Source organism: Oncorhynchus kisutch, linkage group LG10 (assembly GCF_002021735.2).
Source record: "Oncorhynchus kisutch isolate 150728-3 linkage group LG10, Okis_V2, whole genome shotgun sequence".
NCBI classification, from domain to species: domain Eukaryota; kingdom Metazoa; phylum Chordata; class Actinopteri; order Salmoniformes; family Salmonidae; genus Oncorhynchus; species Oncorhynchus kisutch.
In genome coordinates this window covers 50477538-50503651 of record NC_034183.2, presented here as the reverse complement: position 1 = coordinate 50503651, position 26114 = coordinate 50477538, and the positions used below count along the sequence as shown (strand labels likewise).

General features: G+C 41.9%; 1 protein-coding gene across 4 annotated transcripts; it reads left to right on the top strand.

Moving 5' to 3' along the window:
* Positions 1 to 26114, top strand: LOC109898322 (oxysterol-binding protein-related protein 7). Of its 4 annotated transcripts, none has more exons than XM_031833886.1 (22): positions 1 to 270; positions 11807 to 12009; positions 12217 to 12357; positions 12635 to 12688; positions 12853 to 12966; positions 14082 to 14264; positions 14483 to 14615; positions 14760 to 14881; positions 15361 to 15462; positions 17278 to 17440; positions 17675 to 17808; positions 18666 to 18767; positions 19007 to 19187; positions 19796 to 19828; positions 21746 to 22035; positions 22680 to 22817; positions 22948 to 23090; positions 23411 to 23555; positions 23733 to 23883; positions 24172 to 24298; positions 24622 to 24744; positions 25045 to 26114. In XM_031833886.1, the coding sequence occupies exons 2-22, from the start codon at positions 11872 to 11874 to the stop codon at positions 25154 to 25156; spliced, it is 2829 nt and encodes a 942-aa protein (XP_031689746.1). In that variant the 5' UTR covers positions 1 to 270; positions 11807 to 11871; the 3' UTR covers positions 25157 to 26114. The 4 variants fall into 4 exon arrangements, with proteins under 4 accessions (XP_031689746.1, XP_020348846.1, XP_020348848.1 ...); XM_020493257.2 differs by having other exon boundaries at positions 14082 to 14318; XM_020493259.2 differs by having other exon boundaries at positions 58 to 270; positions 11807 to 12012.

Below are 26114 nucleotides of genomic sequence, written 5' to 3'. Positions count from 1 at the left end.
TGGATGACCCTTCAAAATATTTGTCCAAATCGAAGCTCGTTTTTCCCGAGTCCCAGTTGTCTTGAACGCACTGAAGTAAGGACATTTCCGAGTTCCGAGTTTACAGTTGTTTTGAACGCGGCATATGGATCGGGCACTCCTTTTTCCCCTGAGACACTCGGGTTTCGACAAATGGGCGGAAGCAAATTGGAAGTTTGCTTGAGATTTCGGGATGTGAAAATCAGTCTCGTTTCATGCTGGCCATCTACTTGGATTATCCACGGTTGTCAGGTGAGTTTTTCGTTCTTATTTTATTGACAATCGGGAATAAATGAACATGATGCAAGTAAATTCAATTGGTTGAAACGAATGTTTGATTTGCGAGAATTGTTAGTAATTGTTTGTTTTGCTTCCATTGCCATTGAGTTTGATATTGCGGTACGCTATGTTTGATCAATTACAGATCGGATTTCTAGTGTTTTAGTTTCCTTTGCTTTACATTGTTTATGTCTATGTTTTAAAGTAAAACAAAACTCATATTTTGGACACCTGGAACTTCAAATGTTCCATCATAGGATATTTATCTAATAGATAGGACTGCTGCCTGCTGCAATTAGCTCTCACAGTCCCACATCAAAATTAGACGTTCATCCATGTTTCTTAAACATCTAATTTCGAAGTTGTTGCAAACGTCAAAGTGTAGGCATTAACTCCTAATGGTTAAGGTTTGGGATAGGCTTAAAACAAAAATCTCATACAACTTTCCATTGCTGGGTTCGAACTTGCAACCTTTGGAACCAGAGGCAGATGCCCATCCGCCAACCCCATCGCTCACTGTTGCCCCTATTGGACGGTTCCACGTCGTCTCCCGACGTCCTCAGACATGGGTAAACGTTGAATACTGACTTGTAGTCACAGGTGACCTGGCTGGCTTTTTCAGCTTTCTGAACATTTGATGCCAAACTTTTCCGAAGGCACAAAAGTCACAACAGTACTGTAATTAGTCCTAACTTTTCTGAGCAGCAATTGGCTCCCTGGTCGTGACATTATTAGCCATCTATGGCTTTGAAGCGTTTGTGTGTTGACACGAGTGTGCTCAAATCCAGGGACCAAACTCGTTTTTAGTCAACGAGTGGGACACAGTGAGGATCTTGTGATACAATGTTTGTTGTTCTTGCTATACATTGTTGCTTATTCTCAGAGGCGGAAAAAGTACTCAATTGTCATACTTGAGTAAAAGTGAATGCTATACACAAAATTCCTTATTTAGTAAACCAGATGGCACAATTGTCCTTTTTTTGACAGCCATGCGCACACCCCAACACTCAGACATTTACAAAGGAAGCGTTTATGTTTAGTGAGTCCACCAGATCAGAGGCAGTAGGGAGGACCAGGGACATTCTCTTGACAAGTGTGAATTGGACCTTTTTTCCTTTACTGGTAAGCATTCAAATTGTAACTAGTACTTTAGGTCAGGAAAATGTATGGAGTAAAAAGTACATTTTCTTTAGGAATATAAAGTACAGATACTCCAAAAACTGACTTTAGTACTTTAAAGTATTTTTTAACTGAAGTACTTTACATCACTGCTTATTCTCATGAAGACTTCTGGACATGTGACTTCTGAACACACAACAGTACATATGATATGGGTAATGATCAATGTCTAAGGTTTACATAATGGTTTACAGATGGCCAGCCATGATGAGCATTTAGGAGTGTTGTATCCCAGCCTTACTGAAGCTTAAAAGCTTAGGTTGTGCCATGATGGCCAGCCAGGATGAGCATTTAGGAGTGTTGTATCCCAGCCTTACTGAAGCTTAAAAGCTTAGGTTGTGCCATGTGTCTACCTCTGTTTCAGGTTATGATAAACCCAAGTTGTAGAAATGGGAGTGAATATGGTGTGCATGTGGGCCTGTCGAATGTGATTCGACCAATGCTACCAGTATGTCCCACAGCCATAGTCCTGCAGAATGTCAGCCATGATGGAATCCTATTGGATCAGGCTTGGAACTTGCAGTGCCAACAGTTTACATTTACATCCCCCCTCCCCAAAACAATCCCTCCTCACACCAGGACACTTTCACTGTATCCCTCATGGAGGATTTCTAAACCTTCAACTCAATTGGCCTATATATCCATGGCACTGGAACTGCCTAGTCTAGAAGATGGAACATCCCAGCTGTCCCAGTAGCAGCAGCAGTGTCAGGGGCCCTGCCTGCGACCCGTGTGGTGATGCAGCTCAGGCACATTCCTGTCAGAGCACAGGAACCTGTCCGTTCACCCTACGCCTCCGGCACCCGACGCCATCTTTCCCCCTCGTAAATGTTCTTTACCTCTTCTGGCAGTTTCTCCTAGGTGTTCTAATAATCTCCTTCAGATATCATTCTAATATTAGGCCTTCGTCTTCCAACCAACACTCTGATCTTGTGATTGCCACTCTGGCCTGCAATCAGGAGTAAGCTACAGAGGCTGGATTGTGTTTGTAGTTTTAGGCTTAGTTGTTAGGAGTTCCTTGGTAGTTGCTATGGTTGTTATAGAGTACACAGAGCTGTATAGTCCCATTTGATCCTGATCCAAATGAATCAAACATCCAGAACAAGCTCATGTTTTGTTGGTGTCGCGTATGTGTCAATAGCTACAAATTCTCTAATTCAAACCGTAATATTATGCAGCTGTCTCGAGCGACATATTCCACATGGTTATTGTATGTGTCAGTCCCTGTAACGTTCTCCATCTTCCAGCCTAGTTATGACTTAGCATAAAGCTGACCTGTATCATGATGGTCATTTGGTCTGATAGATTCAGGAATGCAGTTGTTTGATGGGTGTATTTCAGTATATTTTTAAATGATTTCGAAGCCACCCAGGAGGGCGTGAGTGCAGTTTCAGTTGACTCACTGTAAATGACAGTATGTGCTACATTTTTCATGCCATATTTGTAAACATTATTGTAAATAATCAGCAACAGCAACTCTTATTACTCCCTATAGAATGAGAAAATATTGTCAGTTACCTGGAAAGTTGGTGTGCGTCACCAATTGATGGAGCTACTGTAATCACAATGGCTGCCTCAGCTAAATCTAATCTGAGGGATATTGGAGGTTTTTTTTGTACTAGATGATACCCCCTCAGTCAATTTTGTCAACAGTAACTACCAGGAATGATACTCGTCAACAACCTATTTTTCCTGACGAAAACTATTGATGATAACAAGACCAGATGCCCTAAATAAAAAATACAAAAATACAAAAATCTGTAATTAATTTTCATTTTTGTTGACAAATGTAACGAAAACGAGAATGCATGGTTTATCAGAATATTTAATGTGATCCTCTCATTACCTTTTTGCCTGTAACGTCTTTCTGCTGCGTTGGCTGCTTGAGAAAAGCTGGCTCTCCCACACAGACCGTTCCTGGGAGGTCACTTCACTCCTCTCTCCTTTGAACGGTTATTATGGTGAGAAAATCCGAGCTGTAAATGATTTAACCTGTAGCCAAGGCTTTATAGCCTATATGGTAATTGTAACCAATGCAAGTCATAATCTGCCACAATAGCAATGTTGCCAGCTAAGGTATACGAGGGGATAGTATGACTAGTTGGAAAAGGCAATCTGAATGTGCACATGATGGAAGTTAGAGGTAAATAAAAATCATTTGGTAAAAAAAAATTTAAAAATTAAATGCTCTGACCTATTATGTGACCTATGACTATACTCCTTTTTTTCTTCGAGTTTGTCGACTGATAACTAAAACAAATGCGGGATTAAATTACTAATGTGACTGAGACCAAAAATGTATTTTAAGACTAAAACGAATACTACAACTAATATAGCTGCCAAAATCAAGTCGAAGTGACGAAGAGGATCTTATCCTAGGTTCTATCGCTAGAACCATATACATTATCACCAGGCTAGGCAATAAAGGATGTTTTGCCTATAGGACTACTGTTCCCTGGCTGCTTTTGTATTCAACACCACCTGGCGTTGAATACAAAAGCATCCAGGGAACGTCTTCCATCGTTTGGATCCAAGGAAATAATTTCTAAGTACTGATCTGTTTATTGGATGCATGGCTTCAATGTTGGTCATTTGCCCTTAAACATGTGGTCATCAACTGCATTACACCCCCCCCCCCCCAAAAAAGCGCAAAAGCGATCACTTGTTACAGTTTCATTATTGATGTCCAGCCTGGATCGAGGCATCTCATTTGGTTGTCACTGAAAATAACAGCGATATGAAGATGACGCGTGGCTGTCCTGTATGTATGGTATTGGGGTGTGCAACCTACTTTCCGTCTTGGCTCCCCTCCCATCTTTGATGTGCAACACAACCTTGCTTGGTAACCAGATAATAGTTCCTTTATACCATCCAACACAAGTATCCAAGAGAACAGTAACGGGCCTATGTTGTGATATATTATATACTTTACGTGTTTAATTGATTAAATATGTAAACAAGAGAAGAAAGACCTTTACTATTACACGTGTAGACAAAGACGAGAAACTCCGACCCCCTAATATTATTTGGGATGCTTTTAAGGCGTACGTTAGGGGAATGATAATCTCATACTCAAAGTAAAATCTGAGTTAGAAATTCAAATTTTAGAGAAATAAATCACTCTCTTAGAAAATGCCCATAAATCTTTACAAGATAAAGAAGAATTTAAGCAGGAATATGATATTTTACTTTTGAAGAGAGCCAACAACTACAGATTAAACTCAAATAAAGCCTACTATTTAATGGTAAATAAAACTGGTAAACACTTGCAGCTCTCACAAAATGAGTACACACCAAACCAGTTATAACTTTAAAAGCTAAGGATACAAATGCTTTAATTAGTAACAAAGCTGTACATAACAATTTTGAAAGTCACTATGAACGTCTATATCAATCAGAATTATGTTGGACTGATTCTACAGCCTTCTTGGACTCAACCCAGAAACAACTGTCAGCAGAATTTCTTTTTTTTTTTATCACAAAAAATGGAACGTTTTACTCCAAATGACAACACCAGTCACTCGATTCAGTGCTTCCGAGTTCCATGTAACTAGTTATTTCAGTTATATTAAAACCAGGAAAATCTATCGAGTCCTCTGCAGATTACAGACCCATGCATTCATATATTGCAACAAAATGAGAACAAAACCCATAAGCAACAGAATGGCACAAGTCTTACCAGACATGAGACATTTCTATTTATTATGGATCCCCATTATCTGCTGTCAAGGCATTTCAAAACCCATTAAGTGTGCACCCACATGCTGCTACTCTACTACCACATATCTACAACACTGTGTGTGTGTGTGTGTGTGTGTGTGCGCAGTGCAGTGTTTTCCTAACTCTGTCCTCAGGTACCCAAGTGGTTCATGTTTTTTTTTTGCCCTAGCATTATACAGCTGATTTTTAAAAAATTATGAACTAATAATCAAGCTGCAATCATTTGAATCAGCTGTGTAGTGTTGGGGCAAAAATCAAAACGGGCACCCCTAGGGGTCCCGAGGACCGAGTTTGAGAATTGCTGGTATAGTACGTATGTTATCCTGTGCATGTGTCTGTGCCTCTTCACAGTCCCCGAAGTTCCGTTAGGTGGATTTTTATGGGTTTTTTGCAAACCTGATTTTACTGCTTGCTAGAGTTACTTGATGTGGAATAGAGCTCCATGTAGTCCTGTGCACCTCCCATAGTCTGTTCTGTACTTAGTGACTGTGAAGAGACCTCAGTTAGGCATGTCTTATGGTGTATGCATGGGTGTCTGAACTGTGTGCTAGTAGTTTAAACAAACATTCAACATGTCAATGCTTCTCACAAATGCAACTTTGAGCCAGGGAGATTTGACATGCATATTATACATTTTTGCTCTCCATGGGCCAGCCGTGCTGCTCTGTTCTGGGCCAAGTGTCATTTTCTAAAGTCCCTCTTTGTGGCACCTGACCATATGACTGGACAGTAGTCCAGGTCCAAAAAAAACGAGGTGCTGTAAGACCTGCCTTGTTGATAGCAATGTTAACAAGGCAGAGCTAGGCTTTATTATGTACAGATCTCTCCCAATCGTAGCTATTGTTGCTTTGACCATTTATAGTGTAGAATACAGGGTTACTCCAAGCAGTTTAGTCTCCTCAGCTTTCTAAATGTCCACATTATTCATTACAAAATTTAGTTGAGGTTTAGTGAACAAGTTGTCCCAAATACAATGCTTTTAGTTTTTGAAATATTTAGGACTAACTTATTTGTTTCCACCCATTTTGAAACTGACGGCAGCTCTTTAAGTGTTGCAGTGATTTCACTTGTTGTGGTAGCTGATGTGTTTGGTATTGAGTCATTAGCAATAGACACGTCGAGCCAGTCACAGGTCATTAGTAAAGATTGAAAAAAGGGGCCTAGGCAGCTGCCCTGGGGAATACCTGACTCTACCTGGAGTATGTGGGAGAGGCTTCCATTGTGTTCATTAGTGATATCAAAAGCTGCACTAAAGTCTAACAAAACAGATCCTACAATCTTTATATACATTTCTTTCAGGCAATCAGTCATTTGTGTAAGTGCCATACATGTTGAATGCTGCCCTTCCCTATAAGCATTCTGAAAATCTGTTAAATTTGTTTACTGTGAAACAACATTGTATCTGGTCAAACAACATTTTTTTCCAAAAGTTTACTTAGGGTTGGTAACAGGCTGATTGGTTGGCTATTTGATGGAACTATTTTTTTCTTCCCTCCAAAGCCCTGAGGGCACACGCTTTCCTGTTGGCTTAGATTGCGAAATAGGAGTGGCAATATCGTCCGCTATCATCCTCTGTAATTTTCCTTCCAAGTTGTCAGACTTGGGTTGCTTGTATTGTTGATAGATAATTCTTTCACATCTTGCGCACTCACTTTACGGAATAAAAAATTACAATACTTGTCTTTCATATTTTGGTCGGTTATGCATGGATGTGTAGGTTCAGAATCTCATGCCTGCGTTTACTGACATATTAATCAAACAGGGTTTATTAAAAATAGACACTTACAAACAAATGCAAGACCATGTTTCAGTATAATACACAAATAAACAAGATGTAAACTTACCAATAATGGCTGATGCCAAAGGCTTTTTGTCTTGAGTGGGCTTTTCTGTTCAAAACTTTGGAAGCATTCAACTTTCCAACTGAAATAATACATTTCATAAAAATGTTATGTAAATATCCTAAAGCAAAAAATATACACATTATCTGAATAAATGGCTTTAGAAAGGGGCATGAGACATGGATGTCCTCTTTTCCCCCATCCTGTTTGCTCTGGCAATTGAACCGCTTACAGAAAGAATTAGCGAGGACCCAAACAGGTAAACATGAATATAAACATTAACTTATTTGCTGACGATCTCCTGATTTTTACCTGACTAATATTGATAGTTCAATACTTCGGAGTACTCTAAAATCTCAGGATGTAAAATGCATGTGGGGGAAAAAAGGAAATGGCAATAGGAAAAATAACTAATCTACTGGAATCTTTAAAAAAAAAATAATAATACTCGGGATGCTTAAGTGACAAGTATATAAAGTTAACTTTATCCCATTACTTGACAACATGAAAGCAGATCTAATTAAATTGAGCAATCTCCCCATAAATCTTACAGGTAGAATCTATTTTAAAACGGCATGGCTTTTTTTCTATTTTTTCCTAATACCAATTACCACACCGAATGCTTTCTTTAAAAAAAAAGTGTACTCTGCCGTAAGACTTTCATATGGACAAATAAAACTCCTAGAATGAAATACGAAAAGATTTACATGTCCCTAAATCTGAAGGTGGTTTTAACCTTCCAGATTTGAAATTGTATCAACTCGCCAGCCAGGGCTTTTTACTTGCAACATGTTGTGAAATCCACCAAAGAGGAACAATGGGTAACTAATGAAGATGCACATGCTCACCCTCAATCTTTACACATGTCTATTTTCCAAGGATGGCATTAAGAACATGAACAACTTCATAGTTAAGAAGACTAACATCATGGGCAAAAAAATGAAACCGATTCTACAAGAACCAATAACACTCCCTAAAAGCACACCCTTATGGAACAATCCTTGGATAGCTTTTCAGAATTCACCAATAAATTGGGCACACATGGGGAAACTAAAGGCACATGAGGTGTTAATAGGAAATAATTATTTAATGGTCGAATTAAAGCGCAATTTTAGACTGACCATCGTAGACATTTTCAAATACAGTGTATGGAACTTAAAAGTTTTATCACACACATTTCAATCTGAATGTTTTTGGACATCAGAGCAATGTCAGTCAGGGGAAAAAGTCTCATATGATGGGTAAGATCTACACAACCTTGCAGAGAGCCTATCCGACTGACAATCACTTAGAATTTTTTTGTTGTAAAGTATTAGAACCAAGTCTTAAATAACTGATATTAGCACAAGATGGAGTGTTGGGAAATGAACACAATTATAGGTAACAAATGTATGAAATATCCAGTAAACTAATGTATAGAATTGATTGTACAAGAGACCGAATTCACATTCTTCAGCACAACGACAGAGCCATGTCTTAAGTGTAAAACTAACAATGACACGTCTTTTGTTCGTGTTTTCTGGGAGGGCTGTAAAGTCACTTATGGGCGGCGTTGGGATGCTGTCTGTCAGAATATTTACAATGTAAGTTTACTTTAATCCGTCTATCTGCATATTTCAAGACATGGCATATGAGTGTGCGGCGATATTCTCAATGGGTTAGACGAAGAAAAAAAATTGACACTTAAATTTTTAAAATTTTTATTGAAGAAGCTATTACTTAAATACAGGGAGTCAAATGATACCCCAACGTTAAGAGAGTGGAGGCATCGTATGCTTTGTTTTCTCTCCAGTATTTAAATAATCTGGCTACAGACAAATAATTTGAAGTCACGTTGGGCAGAGTCATACAAGCGTTACAGACATTGGGTGTGGACACGGTGGGAATATATGGGTCTGAGCAAGTGTGGTGTTGCTTATGTTTGTCAAAGTATTCACACCCATTAACTTTATCTACATACTGTTGCAGCCTGAATTTAAAATGTGTTGCATTTAGATGTTTGTTGTCACTTGCTGACACACCTAACGTTAAAGTGGAATTGTGTTTTTAGACATTTTTACAAATCGGTTAAAAATGAAGACAATTCAGCTTTTTTAAAGTATTCAACCAGTTTGTCATTATGGGGTATTGTGTGTAGATGGGTGAGAGAAATGTATTTAATCAATTTTGAGTTTAGGCTTACAGCAAAATATGGAATAAGTCAAGGGGTATGAGTATTTTCTGAAGGCACTATGTAAATGTTGTCTGTCTTGTCTATGTATGTATTTGTTTATTGGTGTGTGTGTGTGCCGAATAAATATAAATGCAACAATTTCAAAGATTTTACTGCGTTACAGTTCATATGAGGACATCGGTCAATAAATTAATTAGGCCCTGATCTATGGATTTCACATCTAGAAGAAAAATAAACTCACACCTATTTAGGCGAGGTGCTGGCTAGCGGAGTAGATAACTTGAAGCTAAAAGAGCCGCACACTCTCTAGGAGCTCAGATGCAAAAATGTAATTACCAACGTTTCGACAGCCAAGCTGTCTTCATCAGGGTAGGGTATGGTATGGATTTCACATGACAGAAAATCAGATATGCATCTGTTGGTCACAGAGACCTTAAAAGGATTTTTGTGCATTCAAATTGATAACTGATAAAAGGCAATTGGGACCCTCTGCACACATCAACAACAGTCACCCACGAAGCATCGTTACCCATCGCTCCACAAAAGCCGCAGCCCTTGCAGAGCAAGGGGAACCACTACTTCAAGGTCTCAGAGCAAGTGACGTCACCGATTGAAACGCTATTTAGCGCGCACCACAGCTAACTAAGCTAGCCGTTTCACATCCGTTACACCTGTCCATACCATAATCCCACCGCCACCATGGGGCACTCTATTCACAACATTGACATCAGCAGACCGCTCACCCACGCAATGCCATACACGTGTGGCTGTGAGGCCGGTTAGACGTACTGCCAAATTCTCTTAAGCAACGTTGGATGAGGATTATGGTAGAGAAATGAACATTCAATCTCTGGCAACAGCTCTGGCGGACATTCCTGCAGTCAGCATGCCATTTGTCCACTCCCTAAAAACTTGAGGCATCTGTGGCATTGTGGGAAAAAAACTACAAAAAAAAACTAAAGGTGCACCTTTGTAATGATCATGCCGTTGAATCAGCTTCTTGGTATGCCACACCTGTCAGGTGGATGGATTATCTTGACAAAGGAGACATGCTCACTAACGGGGATGTAAACTAATTTGTGCAAAATTTAAGAGAAATAATATGTTTGTGCGTATGACATTTCTGGTATCTTTTATTGCAGCTCATGAAACATGGGACCAACACGTTACATCTTGTGTTTATATTTTATGCATGTACACTACCGGTCAGAAGTTTTAGAACACCTACTCATTCAATGGTTTTTGCTTTATTTTTACTATTTGCTACATTGTAGAATAATAGTTAAGATGTCAAAACTATGACATAACACACATGGAATCATGTAGTATCAAAATATTTTATATCTGGCAACTTGGCACATTATTGGCTTTCTCTCAACCAGCTTCATGAGGTAGTCACCTGGAATGTATTTGAATTAACACGTGTGCCTTTTATGTTGTGGAATTTCTTTCCTTAATGCGTTTGAGCCAATCCATTGTGTTGTGACAAGGTAGGGGGTTATACAGAAGATAGGCCTATTTGGTAAAAGACCAAGTCCATATTATGACAAGAACAGCTCAAATAAGCAAAGAGAAATGGCATTACTTTAAGACATGAATGTCAGTCAATATGGAACATTTCAAGAACTTTGAAAGTTTCTTCAAGTACTGTCGCAAAAACCAAGCGCTATGATGAAACTGTCTCTCATGAGGACCGCCACAGGAATGGAAGACCCAGAGTTACCTCTGCTGCATAGGATAAGTTCATTAGTTACCAGCCTCAGAAATTGCAGCCCAAATGAATGCTTCAGAGTTCAAGTAACAGACATCTCAACATCAACTTTTCAGAGGACACTGTGTGAATCAGGCCTTCATTGTCGAATTGCTGCAAATAAACCACTACCAAAGGACACCAATAAGAAGAGTCTTGCTTTAGCCAGTAAACACAAGCAATGGACATTAGACTGGTGGAAATTTGTCCACAGAGTTAAGGAAAAGCAGCCAAACAATTGCTCAGCATATGTGGGAACTCCTTCAATACATTCTTCATTCTACATTCTTGTTATTTCGTAGTTTTGATGTCTTCACTATTATTCTACAATGTAGAAAATAGTAAATAAACTTTTGACCGGTAGTGTTTTTTATTTATTTTTATAAACCTTTGTTTTTTTTTACTGTAGATTGTCTGTTTGCTACTTTTGATAATCCCACACGCTGCTGCAGGTTTGGTCTCTAATTTAAACTTTTTCTGGAAAATATTGGTTTACTGAAATTAAAAACATTAGCGTGTTTTTGAAAATACTACTTACAATTTTAATTGTCAGTATCTTTGAATCATTGTTGATGTTGTGTCGTCAGGCCAAGTCATCCATGAAGTTGAGGGGTGGATGGGGTGAAGGTTGTCTCTCATTCTTCTCCTTTACTCATGATCCAAGGGCCAACTGCAGCAGGGGCAGCACACGTGTGTTCCTGACCACTTGAATTGAAGACTGATTCTCATGGTTGAAAAATGGGACAGTTCAAGCTTACGAAGTTGCCAAATGTGAAACCAGTAAAATGTCGCCATGTTTTTTTTATTTTTATGGCGCCTCACTTTACTGTAACCTTGTCTCCACAGAGCTGTGTTTCCTCCTCCGAGGGAACCTTTCCGAAAAGCAGACTTACTTTTAGCGACCAATCGCAATGATGGACCCTCGGGTGTGCCCACCCTCACTCAACAGCAGCCAATCAGTGATGAGCAGTTTGGACAAGTCTCCCGCTGTATCCAAGGTCGGCCACTCGCGGAATGGCAGCGCTGGGTCATCGCGCAACACCCGCCAGGTAGTTTCCGAGTCGTTCCTCTTGATGAAAATGATCTTCGTGTGTTTGGGGTGTGCACGTCTTTGTATATGATTGGGTCTCCTCTCTACACCATAATGCAACCAATGATATAACCATCATGAATATGTCTATGGATGCAACCCATTGAGTATGAAGTTCTTGATGGACCATGCAACATATGAAAACATATCCCCCCCCCCCCCATAGTACTCCAGCCACTGGGAGGTGTTGGAAGACCATATGGACATGAGTTCGGGGATGGGGTCAGGGCTGGACATGAGCGTCCCTGGTATCTGTGAGGGCTTTTTGATGAAGAGGAGGAAGTACCCTATGAAGGGCTGGCACAAGGTAATGTGAAGTCTATACTTGGCAAGCCAACTGAAGCGCAGTTGTCAAAGCCAATTATTTGTGTTTCACCATCACTTCTGACTTCCTGCGGTGTATTCACTAGGAACCAAACGGAAGGAAATGGCAGATACTCAGCTAGAAGGGACTAATCCAGGGTTTCCCAAACGAAACTTGTTTTCATTGCAAAGTGTTTTTTTTTTTAATGTTGCAGAATGTTTTGCTACTGGTGTTCACATGAATACGCCCCTGTCTGATGTGGTTCGGTCTTTTCTTTCAGAGGTACTTCCTGTTGGAAAAAGGAATCCTCAAGTACTCAAAGACACAGCAGGATGTATGTATCCACACTACTAAAACACAAATTCAAGAAACAAGGGCAATCATTCTGAAATCGTCCGGCGCCATATTGTAAACATTACAGGCTACGGAGTTCTTGTTTTATATACATATTGGACAATAGTGCAGGGTTTTCATCCATTGTAATGTTCCACTCGTCAGATCCAGAGAGGAAAGCTCCATGGCTCCCTGGATGTTAGCCTCGCTGTCATGTCCATCAACAAGAAGTCCAAGCGCATCGATCTGGACAATGGAGACTATTTATACCACCTCAAGGTACACTGAGTATACAAAACATTAAGAGCACCTGCTCTTTCCATGACAGACTGACCAGGTGAATCCAAGTGAAAGCTATGATCCCTTATTGATGTTAAATCAAATCAAATCAAATTTATTTATATAGCCCTTCGTACATCAGCTGATATCTCAAAGTGCTGTACAGAAACCCAGCCTAAAACCCCAAACAGCAAGCAATGCAGGTGTAGAAGCACGGTGGCTAGGAAAAACTCCCTAGAAAGGCCAATACCTAGGAAGAAACCTAGAGAGGAACCAGGCTATGTGGGGTGGCCAGTCCTCTTCTGGCTGTGCCGGGTGGAGATTATAACAGAACATGGCCAAGATGTTCAAATGCTCATAAATGACCAGCATGGTCGAATAATAATAAGGCAGAACAGTTGAAACTGGAGCAGCAGCACAGTCAGGTGGAAGTTGAAACTGGAGCAGCAGCATGGCCAGGTGGACTGGGGACAGCAAGGAGTCATCATGTCAGGTAGTCCTGGGGCATGATCCTAGGGCTCAGGTCAGTTGAAACTGGAACAGCAGCATGGCCAGGTGGACTGGGGACAGCAAGGAGTCATCATGTCAGGTAGTCCTGGGGCATGATCCTAGGGCTCAGGTCCTCCGAGAGAGAGAGAGAAAGAGAGAGAGAAGGAGAGAATTAGAGAACGCACACTTAGATTCACACAGGACACCGAATAGGACAGGAGAAGTACTCCAGATATAACAAACTGACCCCAGCCCCCCGACACATAAACTACTGCAGCATAAATACTGGAGGCTGAGACAAGAGACTTGTACTTGTTTAAATGTAAAAAAAAATATATATATATATATATGATTTGATTTTAAATCCACTTCAATCAGTGTAGAGGAAGGGTAGGAGACAGGTTAAAGAAGGATTTTTAAGTCTTGGGACAATTGAGACATGGATTGTGTATGTGTGCCATTTAGAGGGTGAATGGGCAAGTTAAATATTTTATGTGCCTTTGAATGGGGTATGGTAGTCGGTGTCATGCGCACCGGTTTCTGTCAAGAACTGCGCAGGTTTCCTTTTCACATCTGTTTCTTATCCATCTATATCCCCATTAATGTAAAATTCACTCTCCTGTTAGACCAAGAGCAATGACTTGTTCTACATATGGCTGACCAAGCTGTGTGCCCATCGTGTCTTCAAGAAGAACGAGGCCCTGGGTGTCCACCAGGGAGTCCTCCATGCCCTCACTATGGGCAACAGCACATTGTTGCCAGCCATGGCCAGTCTAGCCCAGAGAAACCAAACTGCAATGCCAGGCATGGTGAGTGAACAGAGAAACGGGCATGACGCAGTGCGGTCTACTTCTCGCAGTGCGGTAAGTGCGGTCTGCTACTCTCAGTGCTACAACCAAATATATGCTGGTCCCACCAAAATAGATGAAGTGATATTCTGAATAGAACAAGGACTTTATAAAAATTCTCTAACACTTGACTTCTCTTCTGTCTCTTTCCCTCTGTCCCCAAATCATGTGGTTTCCAGTACCCTCACTATGCCAGCTCTGCCTCTGTCTACCAGGCGGAGATGGAGGTTTCGCCCACAGCACCCCCAGGGGTCAACGGCAAGGTGGCAGCATGGCTCCAGCAGACCCACCAGTCCGATACCTGCTCCCAAGGTAAGGTATTGCCATGGTGAAGCTAGGGAATAAAGGCTATCACTTTACAATTCAGCATTAAATTAATATCCAATATTACTTTCAGAGCTAAGCCTCCGCTCCAAACCTTTCTTAATAACCTTCTCTGACCCTTGACCCCCACAGAGCTAGCTCGTTCTCAGGCCGACTTGACTGAGTTGGCCCAGCTCATTCAGAGGCTCAATTGGCTGGAGAGTGGCCAGAAACCCATCTCCAACAGTGACCTAGAGCGACGAATCAATTTGCAGGTAAGGTCACCGCCCCTAACCACTACTCCACAACCGTATATGATCAGTACTCTATAAAAAAACACCTGTATTTCTGAGCACGCGGACCCCTCTTTTACGCTGCTGCTACTCTCTGTTTATTATCTATGCATAGTCCCTTTAACTCTACATACATGTACATATTACCGCGACTAACCGGTGCCCCCGCACAATGACTCTGTACCTGTACCCGCTGTATATAGCCTCACTATTGATATTTTACTGCTGCTGTTTAGTTATGTAACTTTTTTATTTTCAATTTTTTACTGAGCTTTTAAAAAATATTTGTTATTTTTTTGCCCTTAACCAACAATGCTTTAAGTAAGCATTTCACTGTAAGGTCTACCTGTTGTATTCGGCGCATGTGATCAAATTAAATGGTCATTTATTTGACATTGAAATATAAATTTAGTGGCTGGCTAGTCTTTATTCTGAGCATATCTATTCTACTTGTCTTTCAGAATCTGACACTTAATATCCCCAAGGCCAAGAAGGAGAGGAAGACTACGAACAAGATATTTGGTCATTCTCGCACCCATTCCGGAGTCGAAACCTGCGGCATGGTAAGTTCTCATGTCCTATACAGTGGGTGTATGTTGTTACAAAGTGGGATTAAATAGATTTAACTCTATTTATTTTTGTCATTGTACCCAAAATGTTCTGTCAAAGATAAAATGATCCAACATAAATGTCATGGCAAAAATATATAGTTGTTGCATAAGTATTCACCTGCAAGCCTAAATTAGTTCAGGAGTAAAATGTAGTTTGACAATTTATTCTTTATTTAACTAGGAAAGGCAGTTAAGAACAAATTCTTATTTACAATGACTGCCTAGGAACAGTGGTTTAACTGCCTTGTTCAGGGTCAGTAACGCATTTATTTTTTACCTTGTCAGTTCGGGGATTCGATCTAGCAACGTTTCAGTTACTGGCCCAACGCACTAACCACTAGGCCCCCCCCCCCCCCCCCCCCCCAAATCACATAATTAATACCACCTAAACGCGTCAAAGATGGTCGTCTTTCTGAACTGAGCTGTAGGCCAGCAAGGAAACTGCTCAGGGATGTCTCCAGGAGGCCATTGGTGATTTTTAAAATGACTGTAGTTCTATGGCTGTGATGGGAGAGAACTGAGGATGAGTCAACATTGTATTGACTACAATGATTACCTGAATGACATTGTAAATAGTAATACCAATAAATATACAGATTAAAATTATTAGTAATCCTGGGGTTAAAAAAAACACTGCAAAGGAACATACTTTTTGGCCTAAATGCAAAGCCTTGTGTTTGGGTCAAACAACACATGACTGAGTAACTCAGTCTCTTTATTTTCAAGCATGGTGGCGGCTGCATCATGGTATGGGTATGCTTGTCATCAAGATATGGGGAATTTCAGGATAAAAATAAATGGGATGGAGCTAAACACAGGGCTGCAACTTGGAGGAAAACCTGCTTCAGTCTGCTATATGCCAGACAGTGGGAGAGGAATTCACCTTTCAGCAGGACATCCCATAGGGCTGCGCACAATTGGCCCAGCGTCGTTAGGGATTGACCGGGGTAGGCCATCATTGTAAATAAGAATTTGTTCTTCACTGACTTGCCTAGTTAAATGAATAAAATAACCATAGGCCAAAGTTACACTGGAGTTGCTTACCAAGAAGACCGAAGTTAGTATTGACTTAAATCTGCTTGAAAATCTATGGCAAGACTTGACAATTACTGTCTAGCTATGATCCCCCAACACCTTGACACAGCTTGAAGAATTTTGAAAAGAATAATGGGCGAATATTTTACAAGCTGACGACATGGGGTTTTCTGAAGACTAGAATAAAGAAGTTAAAAACGCAGCAGTAGAGATTGCAGAGATTCTACAAAAGAAGTAACGCTAGTAACATACAATATATAAACTACTTCTCTGCGTCATGAAAAGTTGTGTGCACAGTTAGGCGTCAAAGTGGCTTGTTTAAATTGAAGGGAATGACGACTTCCAGCTTGAGGCAGCTCATGCAAGTTAACAAACATGTAATTAGATGGTTGTCGTCTACAACATGGCAGATGTCATCGGAGGACTGGTTTGCGTAACGGTCTAGCAACGTGGCTAGGTAAAATATCACAAATAGAGCTAGATCAAGCCGGGAGAATAATGTACTCGTTGAGCATAATTATAGCCATCGTTCTTGTGTGTTCATGGTCATCACTCACTTACTTTGGTCAAGGTTCCAGACGTCACTGTAACGCTATTCTGATATACTGTAGCCACAGGGCTTTTTGATGCTAGCCGTGCATCACTCGAACGTGACGGGGGGGGGGGTGGAAAAATGGCTCTCTACACACATACTTTCCCTTCTCCTCCCTTCTTCCCCCTCTCCTCCCTCAGTTTACCTCCAGCCACCTGAGCACATCGTCCAACCACCTGAGTGTGGAAGCCTCCTCGGTGCCGTCCATCCCAGACTATGTGTACTCGCAGCTCTCCAATCCTCTCATAACCTCCCCTGAAGCCAAGAAGATCCAGCAGGACATTTGTGCTGTGTCCCAAAAGGGTAAGAGAGGGGTGTTACAAGGGTTTTGGGGCTTATTCGATTTGGGTGTTTAATAAAGTTCCACGTAGGAAATGCCACGTGTAGAACTGTTATAGTGAAGCTGGCTCTGCGTCATTAGAATAAAAAAAGACTGCAATCCAGTGATGACGTAGTTACTTAGGGATGTGTGTTGGTATGGATGAATGCAACAGGAAATCGAATGAAAATGACATTGGTCTGCCATAATCTTCTCAGTTCATGCGTCTCTCAAATCCATCCACGAGGTGCTCGCGCTGGAGCGTGAGCGGGTCCGGCTGGCTTGGACCGGTCCCGACCTACGCTCATCCACCTCCAATCAACTGGCCACCCTGTGTAGCACACTGTCTGAGGTAAGAGGCCCGCCCTGTACACACACTCGCATGAAGAGTACACGCGCTGAAATTGACATCCTGCCATACACTGACAACACAAACTATTGTTAATGGCTCCAAAGGAGAGACCTAGATTTTTTAGTTTGTTTTTTTGGAAGTAACAAGAACAGGAAGAGACCTAGCGACCAATCGAAAGGCCCGATTCACATTTAGTCAATAACACTGTGGTCTCTGTTTAAAACACACACGCACAGCAGAGGTTTCTATGGACCACACCTATTCTCTCGCTTTCTCTTGCTTTCTCCTTCCAAAATATACTTCAGTCTCAGCCTGCTGTTGTTCAAGTGTGTGAAACAAGGCAGAACTGGTTTGGGCTGTTTGGGGTTGGGACGTCTAGATACTGCCCATCGGGGGCAGAATCGTTCCTCCCTTTTCCCCTGTTTTGAGCCTGCCTGGATACAAGAACAAAATACATTTTAAAATGTAAAGACACTTGTTCACACAGGGGGAAATTGTTAGATTTATCTTGGTGAAACAACTAAAACCTCCCACAAACAAATCTATTTGTTCTGAGTTACCAGATGTAATTAAACTTCACTAATTACTATGAAAACAGAACTAGGATAGGTTGTTTTGGTTGAAAGCTGCATCAATTGTTTTGTCCTGGCTGGCCAAAGCTAAAAGAGTTCTGAGGAAATCGGAGAGGGAAAACTTCCATTTGTTCATACTGTACATTTTGTCCAACTTACCTGCATGTGGGCCAAGGTTGATAAATAATGGGAGATTTAAGAAATGGGAAATGAGCTTAATATTGTGCTTGCTTTTCATACAATTCTCTACCGTACACTAATACGTCACTGTTTGCGTGTATCCAGCTGGAGGTGCAGTCTTGCCAAACCAAAGTTCATTCCCTGTCCCTTTCCTCTGGATCCACGGAGGGCTCCAAGGAGTCCTACAGCACTGTGCGTCAGGACCAGGTGTGTATTCAGCCGCCAACCCCCACTCAGGAAGAGGCAGGCTGCCACTTGTTTGTCTGCCTGTCTCTGTGCTTGTAAGGGATTCTCTATTGAATGAGCACGCTTTTCTTCCTTAACTCTCTTTTGTAAGACATCACTTATCCATCTGGAAGCCTTCCTCATTTTGTATGCTTCCTGTTAACTATAATCTTGCTCTACCTCCTTCGGCTACTCTCATCTTCCCTTCCCATGCTGAGAAGACGCCCTCTAAGGGTTGCTCTGTGCAGCGCACCCCCTCGCTGGCCGACTCCATGGCCGAGTACTATGACGCCAGAGATGTCATCGTCTGTGAGAACTCCGAAAACGGCGATGAGGAGTCTGATGAATCCGGGCTAAGTGACGTCACCACCACCAGTAACTCTGAGCCAGACGAGGTCCATGGTGAGCGGCCACTGTGTAAAACTATTCAACTGTGGCCATAGAAGTAGACTGAATAGAACGGAAACTCTGAAGATGTGTTCTATAGTATTGTGTTTGAGCAGTCCCATTGTACCTTGGGTGCAGTTCGGTCTATGTGGTCCATTTTTGAGTGTTTGTCTTAAAGTAAATAGCAATATGCATTTGATTTGTTTTAAATTCAGCAGTATCTAGTGAAGCTCGGACGATAAATCGAAAATGATTGATAACGACCGTTTATCGCGAGGACGTTTTTACTGATGGACTGGGCTGATTTACTGTTGAAATAAGTGTTAAATGTGCTCTATTGTTAACAGAACAATTAATGGCCCCACATTCAAAGTTGTAGTTTTAAGGGTAATGTAAAGAAAGAAACTGGTCCACATTAAATGTTAACTTGTCTTTCAAGTGATTATAATCGTGATAATTCAGTAATTTTATCGTGATGTGGATTTTTGTCCATATTGCCCAGCTAGGTAGTTGTACTCATAAACTCGTCTGACACCAACGTTGGGGGAGTGTGTGTGTGTATAATCTGTATACAAATGGCATTTTATTCTGTTTTCTGAATACATCTTCTACTTTGCCTGCAGAGGGAGTATCACCGGACCAACTGCAAACAAAAGGTATTTTGGGAATGATCAAACTGAAGTACCGTCAGAGTGCTGGTAAATTGCGGCCTGATTGGAAATCCCATATGGATCGATTTAATTCATTGATGCACATCATTTATTTGAAAACGGGACATTTTCAATGTTGTACATATGCAAGCATGCTGATTGGACCCTGCAAACGTCCCAGGAGTCTACTCATTCTATTACCACGATTTTATCATCACTCTCCTCCTTCCTCTTTGTCCTCCTGAGGTGTCTCTTTGGTTTTGTGGGACTGGTGACAGTTTTAACAAATGCATTATTGTCTAATTTGTGTAGACATTTCATTATTTAAACTTCATACCTTCCACCTCGATCCAACATCCAACTCTAATTTGGAATATGGAGAAATCGAGCCTCCACTGTCATGTCTTGACTTAATTTTGCCTCTCACCATCCCCCTTTCCTTGACAGCTTTGGGCCTTCAGACTTTTTAAAGGGAAGGTTCAGCATTTTGGTCAAAGAAACCTTGATTTGACTATTTAAAATGCATAAAGAAACCACACTAGGCAACAAATGAATGTACCAAAAATTGCTGAGGATTAAATGCACAAAGTCTCAAGATTTGTTTCCATTGTGGTCCTCTAATGGTTGCCGTGTCTGCAAGTCAAAACAAGAGACATTGTCCACTCTGGCATACATTCAGGCATAAAAATGTGTTTTGTTTACCGTGTATCTATCCACGATAAACTCGTGGATAGCGTTTTTATGTCTCTGCGTCCAGTATGAAGTTAACTGCCAAAGTAAAGGAAACGCCAACATAGGTCCTATTGGGCGCTGGGGTCACCCTTAGCCGGCAGGACTGATTCAATGCGCCGTGGAATAGATTCTACAAGCGTCTGGAACTCTCTTGGAGGGTTGCGACACCATTTTTCCATGAGAAATTGGAATATGTTGGAATATGCTGGCTCAAGTGCTGCTCCAGAATCTACCATAAGTGTTCGATTCAACCTGGTCTACTCCATTTTGTATGCTTTGTATTTGTGGACTCCATCACAAGTTACAATTTGTATTATATGTTACGCATTCTAGCCAGGTGGCTAACGTTAGCTAGGCTAGGGGTTAAGTTTAGGGGTTAGGTTAAAGGGGTAGGGGAAGTGTTAGCTAAAATGCCGAAGTTGTCTGAGATTCGAACTCGCAACCTTTGAGTTGCTAGACATTTGCATTAAACGCCCACCCATCCAACCCTACCCACCACCTTACTTTTTGTTTTTGCCTTAAGTAACCATTGGTCTTTATGTAACCAAATCATAGTAATTTGAGTGTCCTGGATTTACTTTTACTATGTTATGTCTAGTCTTGAGACCAGGCTGTTCAATTAGGTTGAGATCTAGTCACTGATGCTCATCATTAATGCTCATCAAACCTTGTACCTTGTGGGTGGGGCATTGTCATCTTGAAGAGGCCACTCCTCTCGGCATATAAATTCTTCACCGTAGGTTGAAGGTGAGAACTCAGAATGTGTATTTACTGGCTGTTACCTTTCCCTCTAAGGGGTTGAGTGGCCCCAAACCATGCCAGGAAAATGTACCCCACACCATAAGAGCTGCCAGTTGCCTGTAGTTTTGCAAGCCAATGCTAACTAGCGTTAGCGCAATGACAAAGTCTACATGAACAGCTAGCATGCTAGCTAATGCTATTTGGCAACTTCCTTCAAACTAAACGCGGAGACATAAAGTGTATCCACAAGTTCATCTGGCCCTGGAGAAAATCCTGAACCCTCCCTTTAAGGGCTGAATCTTGTGAACCATGTCTATTTTATTTAAATATATATATTCAAGCTCTCAAGCCCTAAGTGCTGGGTGTAATCATAAAAAAACATGAGATTCAATAGAAAATGTATATAGAATTCCATCTAATCTTTTGTCATATGCCCTCTCCCCCTGGCAGCCTCTGCCACCCTGAACTACCGCACCAGCGTGTCCAGAGCCCCGGACATGGTCAGCACCGTGCCCACCAACACAGGCCGCCGCACCGTCCTGCCCGCCAAATGTGTCGACAACAGCCACATTGGCATCATGACCATCCTGTACAACAACATTGGCAAGGACCTGTCACGTGTGTCCATGCCCTGTGGCCTCAACGAACCTCTAAACCTGCTGCAGAGAGTGAGCGAAGAGCTGGAGTACTCTGAGCTTCTGGACATCGCCAACCACACAGAGGACCCCTTCGAAAGGATGGTAAGGTGGCCCGACACATGCCTGACCTTACAACGAAGCAGCTCAAGTATAGGTTTGTGCGATATCCAGCGTCGGTGCTGTTTCAAGTGAATTTATACCCCTGTAGATTTGCTTAGTTGAAATCTGAAAAAATGCTATTGGTCTCAAGGTCTACGCTTTCTCAAATCAAATGCTATTGGTCACGTGCCGAATACAACCAGTTTACCACGAAAGGCTTATTTACGAGCCCATTCCCAACAATGCAGAGTTTAAAAAGACCAACAAAAAAGATATATAATAAATAAAGATAATGGCAACACAATAAAATAACAATAACGAGGCTATATACAAGGAGTACCAGTGCCGAGTCAATGTGCATGGGTATAAGGTAGAGGTAATGCAGTATGTACATGTAGGTAGGGGTAAAAGTGACTAGGCAATCAGGATAGTGTGAGTGTGTGGTGAGAGTGTGTGCATTAGAGAATCGGTGAAAACAACGAATGGGGTCAATGTGAATTGCAGATTTGGTATGTAAAACTGTATATTGTGGTTCTTATGTGTAGGAAGTATTTTGGGAGGTAGCAGTTTGCTTCAGATGCCATTTTGATATTGTTGATGGGTGTGGTCTCACTCATCCGTTTTCCCATATCTTATTTTTCATGAAGCTGTACATTGGCGTTTTCTCTATCTCTGGCTACGCCTGGGCTACCTGGCGGAACCGCTATAAGCCCTTCAACCCCGTCCTGGGAGAGACTTACGAGAGCCACCGCAAGGAGCGCGGCTTCCGCTACGTCGCTGAGCAGGTAGGAATTGAATCACCCTGACATAGAATCATCCTAGATGCCATCTGCAAGGCAAGTAACCTCTAAAGCTGATCCAGGGTGTCTTCCACTGAAGATAGTTAGTTATTTAACACTTCCTTTCTGTTCCCAGGTCAGCCACCACCCGCCGTGCTCCGCCGTGCACGCAGAGTCTGAGAACTTCACCTTCTGGCAAGACCAGCAATGGAAGAACAAGTTCTGGGGAAAGTCTTTGGAGATCATCTCCTCTGGTCCAGTGAATGTAAAGTTGCCAAAGTGAGCGTTTATGCCAATTCCGTCAAGATTATTTGACCAAATAAAGGAGGAATGTAAACCCTACTTCCACATCATCGTTTTGAATGTATTGCTCCGTTGTTCAGTGTTTTGATTGAGCTGATTTTAAGATTTGAAAAGGTGTTCCCCAAATGCTCTACTTGTTAGCTGTAACGTGCTTGAAAGTATAATTTACTATGTTATTCAATGAAAGGCTCATAGTATTGAAAACCGGCTCAGGTGTCCATGAGTTTCAAGAGTGCGTGTCTCAATCTAGTTGTACTAAACACATGGCTCTCTCGCTCTCTCCCTCCGCCCTCTAGATATGGGGATCACTATGAGTGGAACAAGGCGGTGACCTGCGTCCACAACGTCCTGAGTCAGCAGAGGTGGCTGGAGCACTACGGAGAGGTGACCATCAGAAACACAAAGAGTGACATCTGCACCTGCAAGATCTCCTTCGTCAAGGTGAGACCCCTGCCTGGTGCCCATAGAACATAAAGTTCAATTGAAGAATAACCCCATAATGGGACCCATAATGAATCAAATAAATGGTCAACCGTTTAAATGGGGTCTAGACATTTGACATTTCCAAAGCTTTACATATGGTAGTACCTACTAAATTGACATTGCTCTCTCCCTCAGTCCCGCTACTGGACCTCAGAGACGAGTAAGAATGAGGTGCAGGGCCAGGTTCTGAACCAAGCGGGAGAGGTGGTCCACCGGTTCGGTGGGCTGTGGCACGAGGGCATCTTCTGTGACACCCTGCCTAACCCAAAGTGCATCTGGAAGCCCAGTGAGTACTGCTATTATCCGATTAATCCCTTATCTGCTATGTACGATCATCCTAATCTCTAATCCAATGTTGATATTATAGTTTATCCTATAGAAGTGTGTCATCCACACCATTGTGCCTATTATATTTTCCCTAATCCCATACTATTTCTGTGAATTCTGTCTTCGATCTTGATCCTCTGTGCAAGACTATGGATGTTCTCCTTCAATCCCTGAGTCCGTAATCCACTCTATATAGTACCAGCACTATGTATCGCCTCACACAGTACCCTGCTTCTCCCATCTCCAGACCCTCAGGCTGATGACCACTTCCAGTACTACGGCTTCAGTCGCTACGCCAGGGAGCTCAATGAGCTGACCCCTGAGCTGAAGAAGGTCCTGCCTCCCTCAGACACCCGCTATAGGCCAGACCAGAGGTGAGACCACCACCCAGCCTGCTCAGTAATGCATACATAGAGGATGTTTGGCCATGTGCACATAATTAGATTTGTCAAATGCGTTGGAAGTAGGGCTAGGATTACTTCATGAATGCGATATAACCAGGAAGAACTCTGGGTCCTGTTCAGTAGGTGGTATCGTTCAGTGACCCCACTGAGGGGAGCTGTGTTGTGCATTGATGCGATGCCACATCCGATGTGGCTTCGTGCGAAGGCACGGTACATACATTTGACCCGGCTAACGCTTTAGGTTCTTTCATGCAGCTGAAGCGCTTTATCTCTCCACTGTTCTTTCCCCGTAGGATCCTGGAGGAGGGAGATGTAGCCGGGGCTGACAGTAAGAAGGAGGAAGTCGAGCAGAAACAGAGGGAGCGACGAAAAGAGCTGGCCAAGAAGGGAGAGGAGCACGTGCCTCGTTTCTTCAGGTGAGTCTCGCCAACCGTCCCTTCCTGCCTTACGCGGTCAAAGAGCATTTATTGTCGAAATGGCAAGGCAATGGTAACCAACACCGCTATCCCAGGGTCTTTATGATTAGCTGAATCGGGTGTTGGGGCAGGGTTGGATTAAAAGCCTGCACCTGTAGCTTTTCCAGGACTTGAGTTGGTGACCGCTGATGTGACATTGTGCGTTCATGCAGTGTTTGTGCTTCCTTGAAGGCCTCTATTGATGCCCCTTTTTAAAGGTAACCTCACACTAGAAAGTAAATATACTCTTCCCTCCTTCAGGAAAGAGCTGGATGCGGCAGGGAATGAGAGCTGGCTGAGCAACGGAACCTACTGGAAGATCCGTGATCAGCCAGGCTTCGCCAACACCAAGAACTTGGATCTGTGGTGTTGAGTAGACCTGGCAGAGCCTCGTGTCATTTTGGCTTCATCATAGACTATTACAGGCCAATGAGCCTACTGAACGCAGATACTAAAGTTCCACTAAGGAAGAGGATAAGGGAGTTTTGGCTGCATGGATGATTCATTCCAGGGTTACTGTCTACCATGGAGAGAGGAAATGTCAAGGTGGAGTAGATGAGGACTACTTTGGATCTTTTCCTTCAAGTCTGATGTTCTCACATTTGATGCCGATCCTCCGCACCCCCAGTAACCGCTCTGGTGTCCGCAAATGTAAACTGCCTTGAAAATAACCCGATTTTGAAATTGGTTCATGCATTTTTAACTGCCAAGTTTGCCGCATTAGTGGTCGGAGATCCAACATAGCATTTTGAATAATGTTACCGTGCATGTTATAGAGATGCATGATGCTTTTGTCTATGTAAGATGTCTATATATTTAAGCACTTATCGACGTATATATGCAGATTTATTTAAATCAGTTTGTGATATCAAATGCTCACTCCTATAAAGGGGAAATAACCAGGGCAGGGGATTGTTTTTAAGACTGCTGTGGATTAATGGGGTTTTATGGGTAAGAAGGGCTACCTCTTGCACTCGATGATCTTACTGTGTTTTTGTATATTTAGGTAATCATGTGGAGTTGTACTTTACATCTTGTTTTAAATGACACATTGGTATGTGTCACTGAATGCCTTCCATTCGTCTCTTCCTCGCCTGTTATAAAGAGAACGGGTCGTTTTCTTTTTTTTAAGTTGTTTTCATTGATGCTTTTGAGGGTTATCTTTTCAACCATGATTTCGGTTGATACTGTGAAGTCCTTTTTATGGCTGTTTCAACAGTGGGTTTTGCGGAAAAGAGAACCGTTGTTACATTTCAGTGTAAAAACAATGGGAGGGCTATAGCGGGAATCGTCCAAAATGAATTGTTTTCTAATCTATTATCAAATAAATA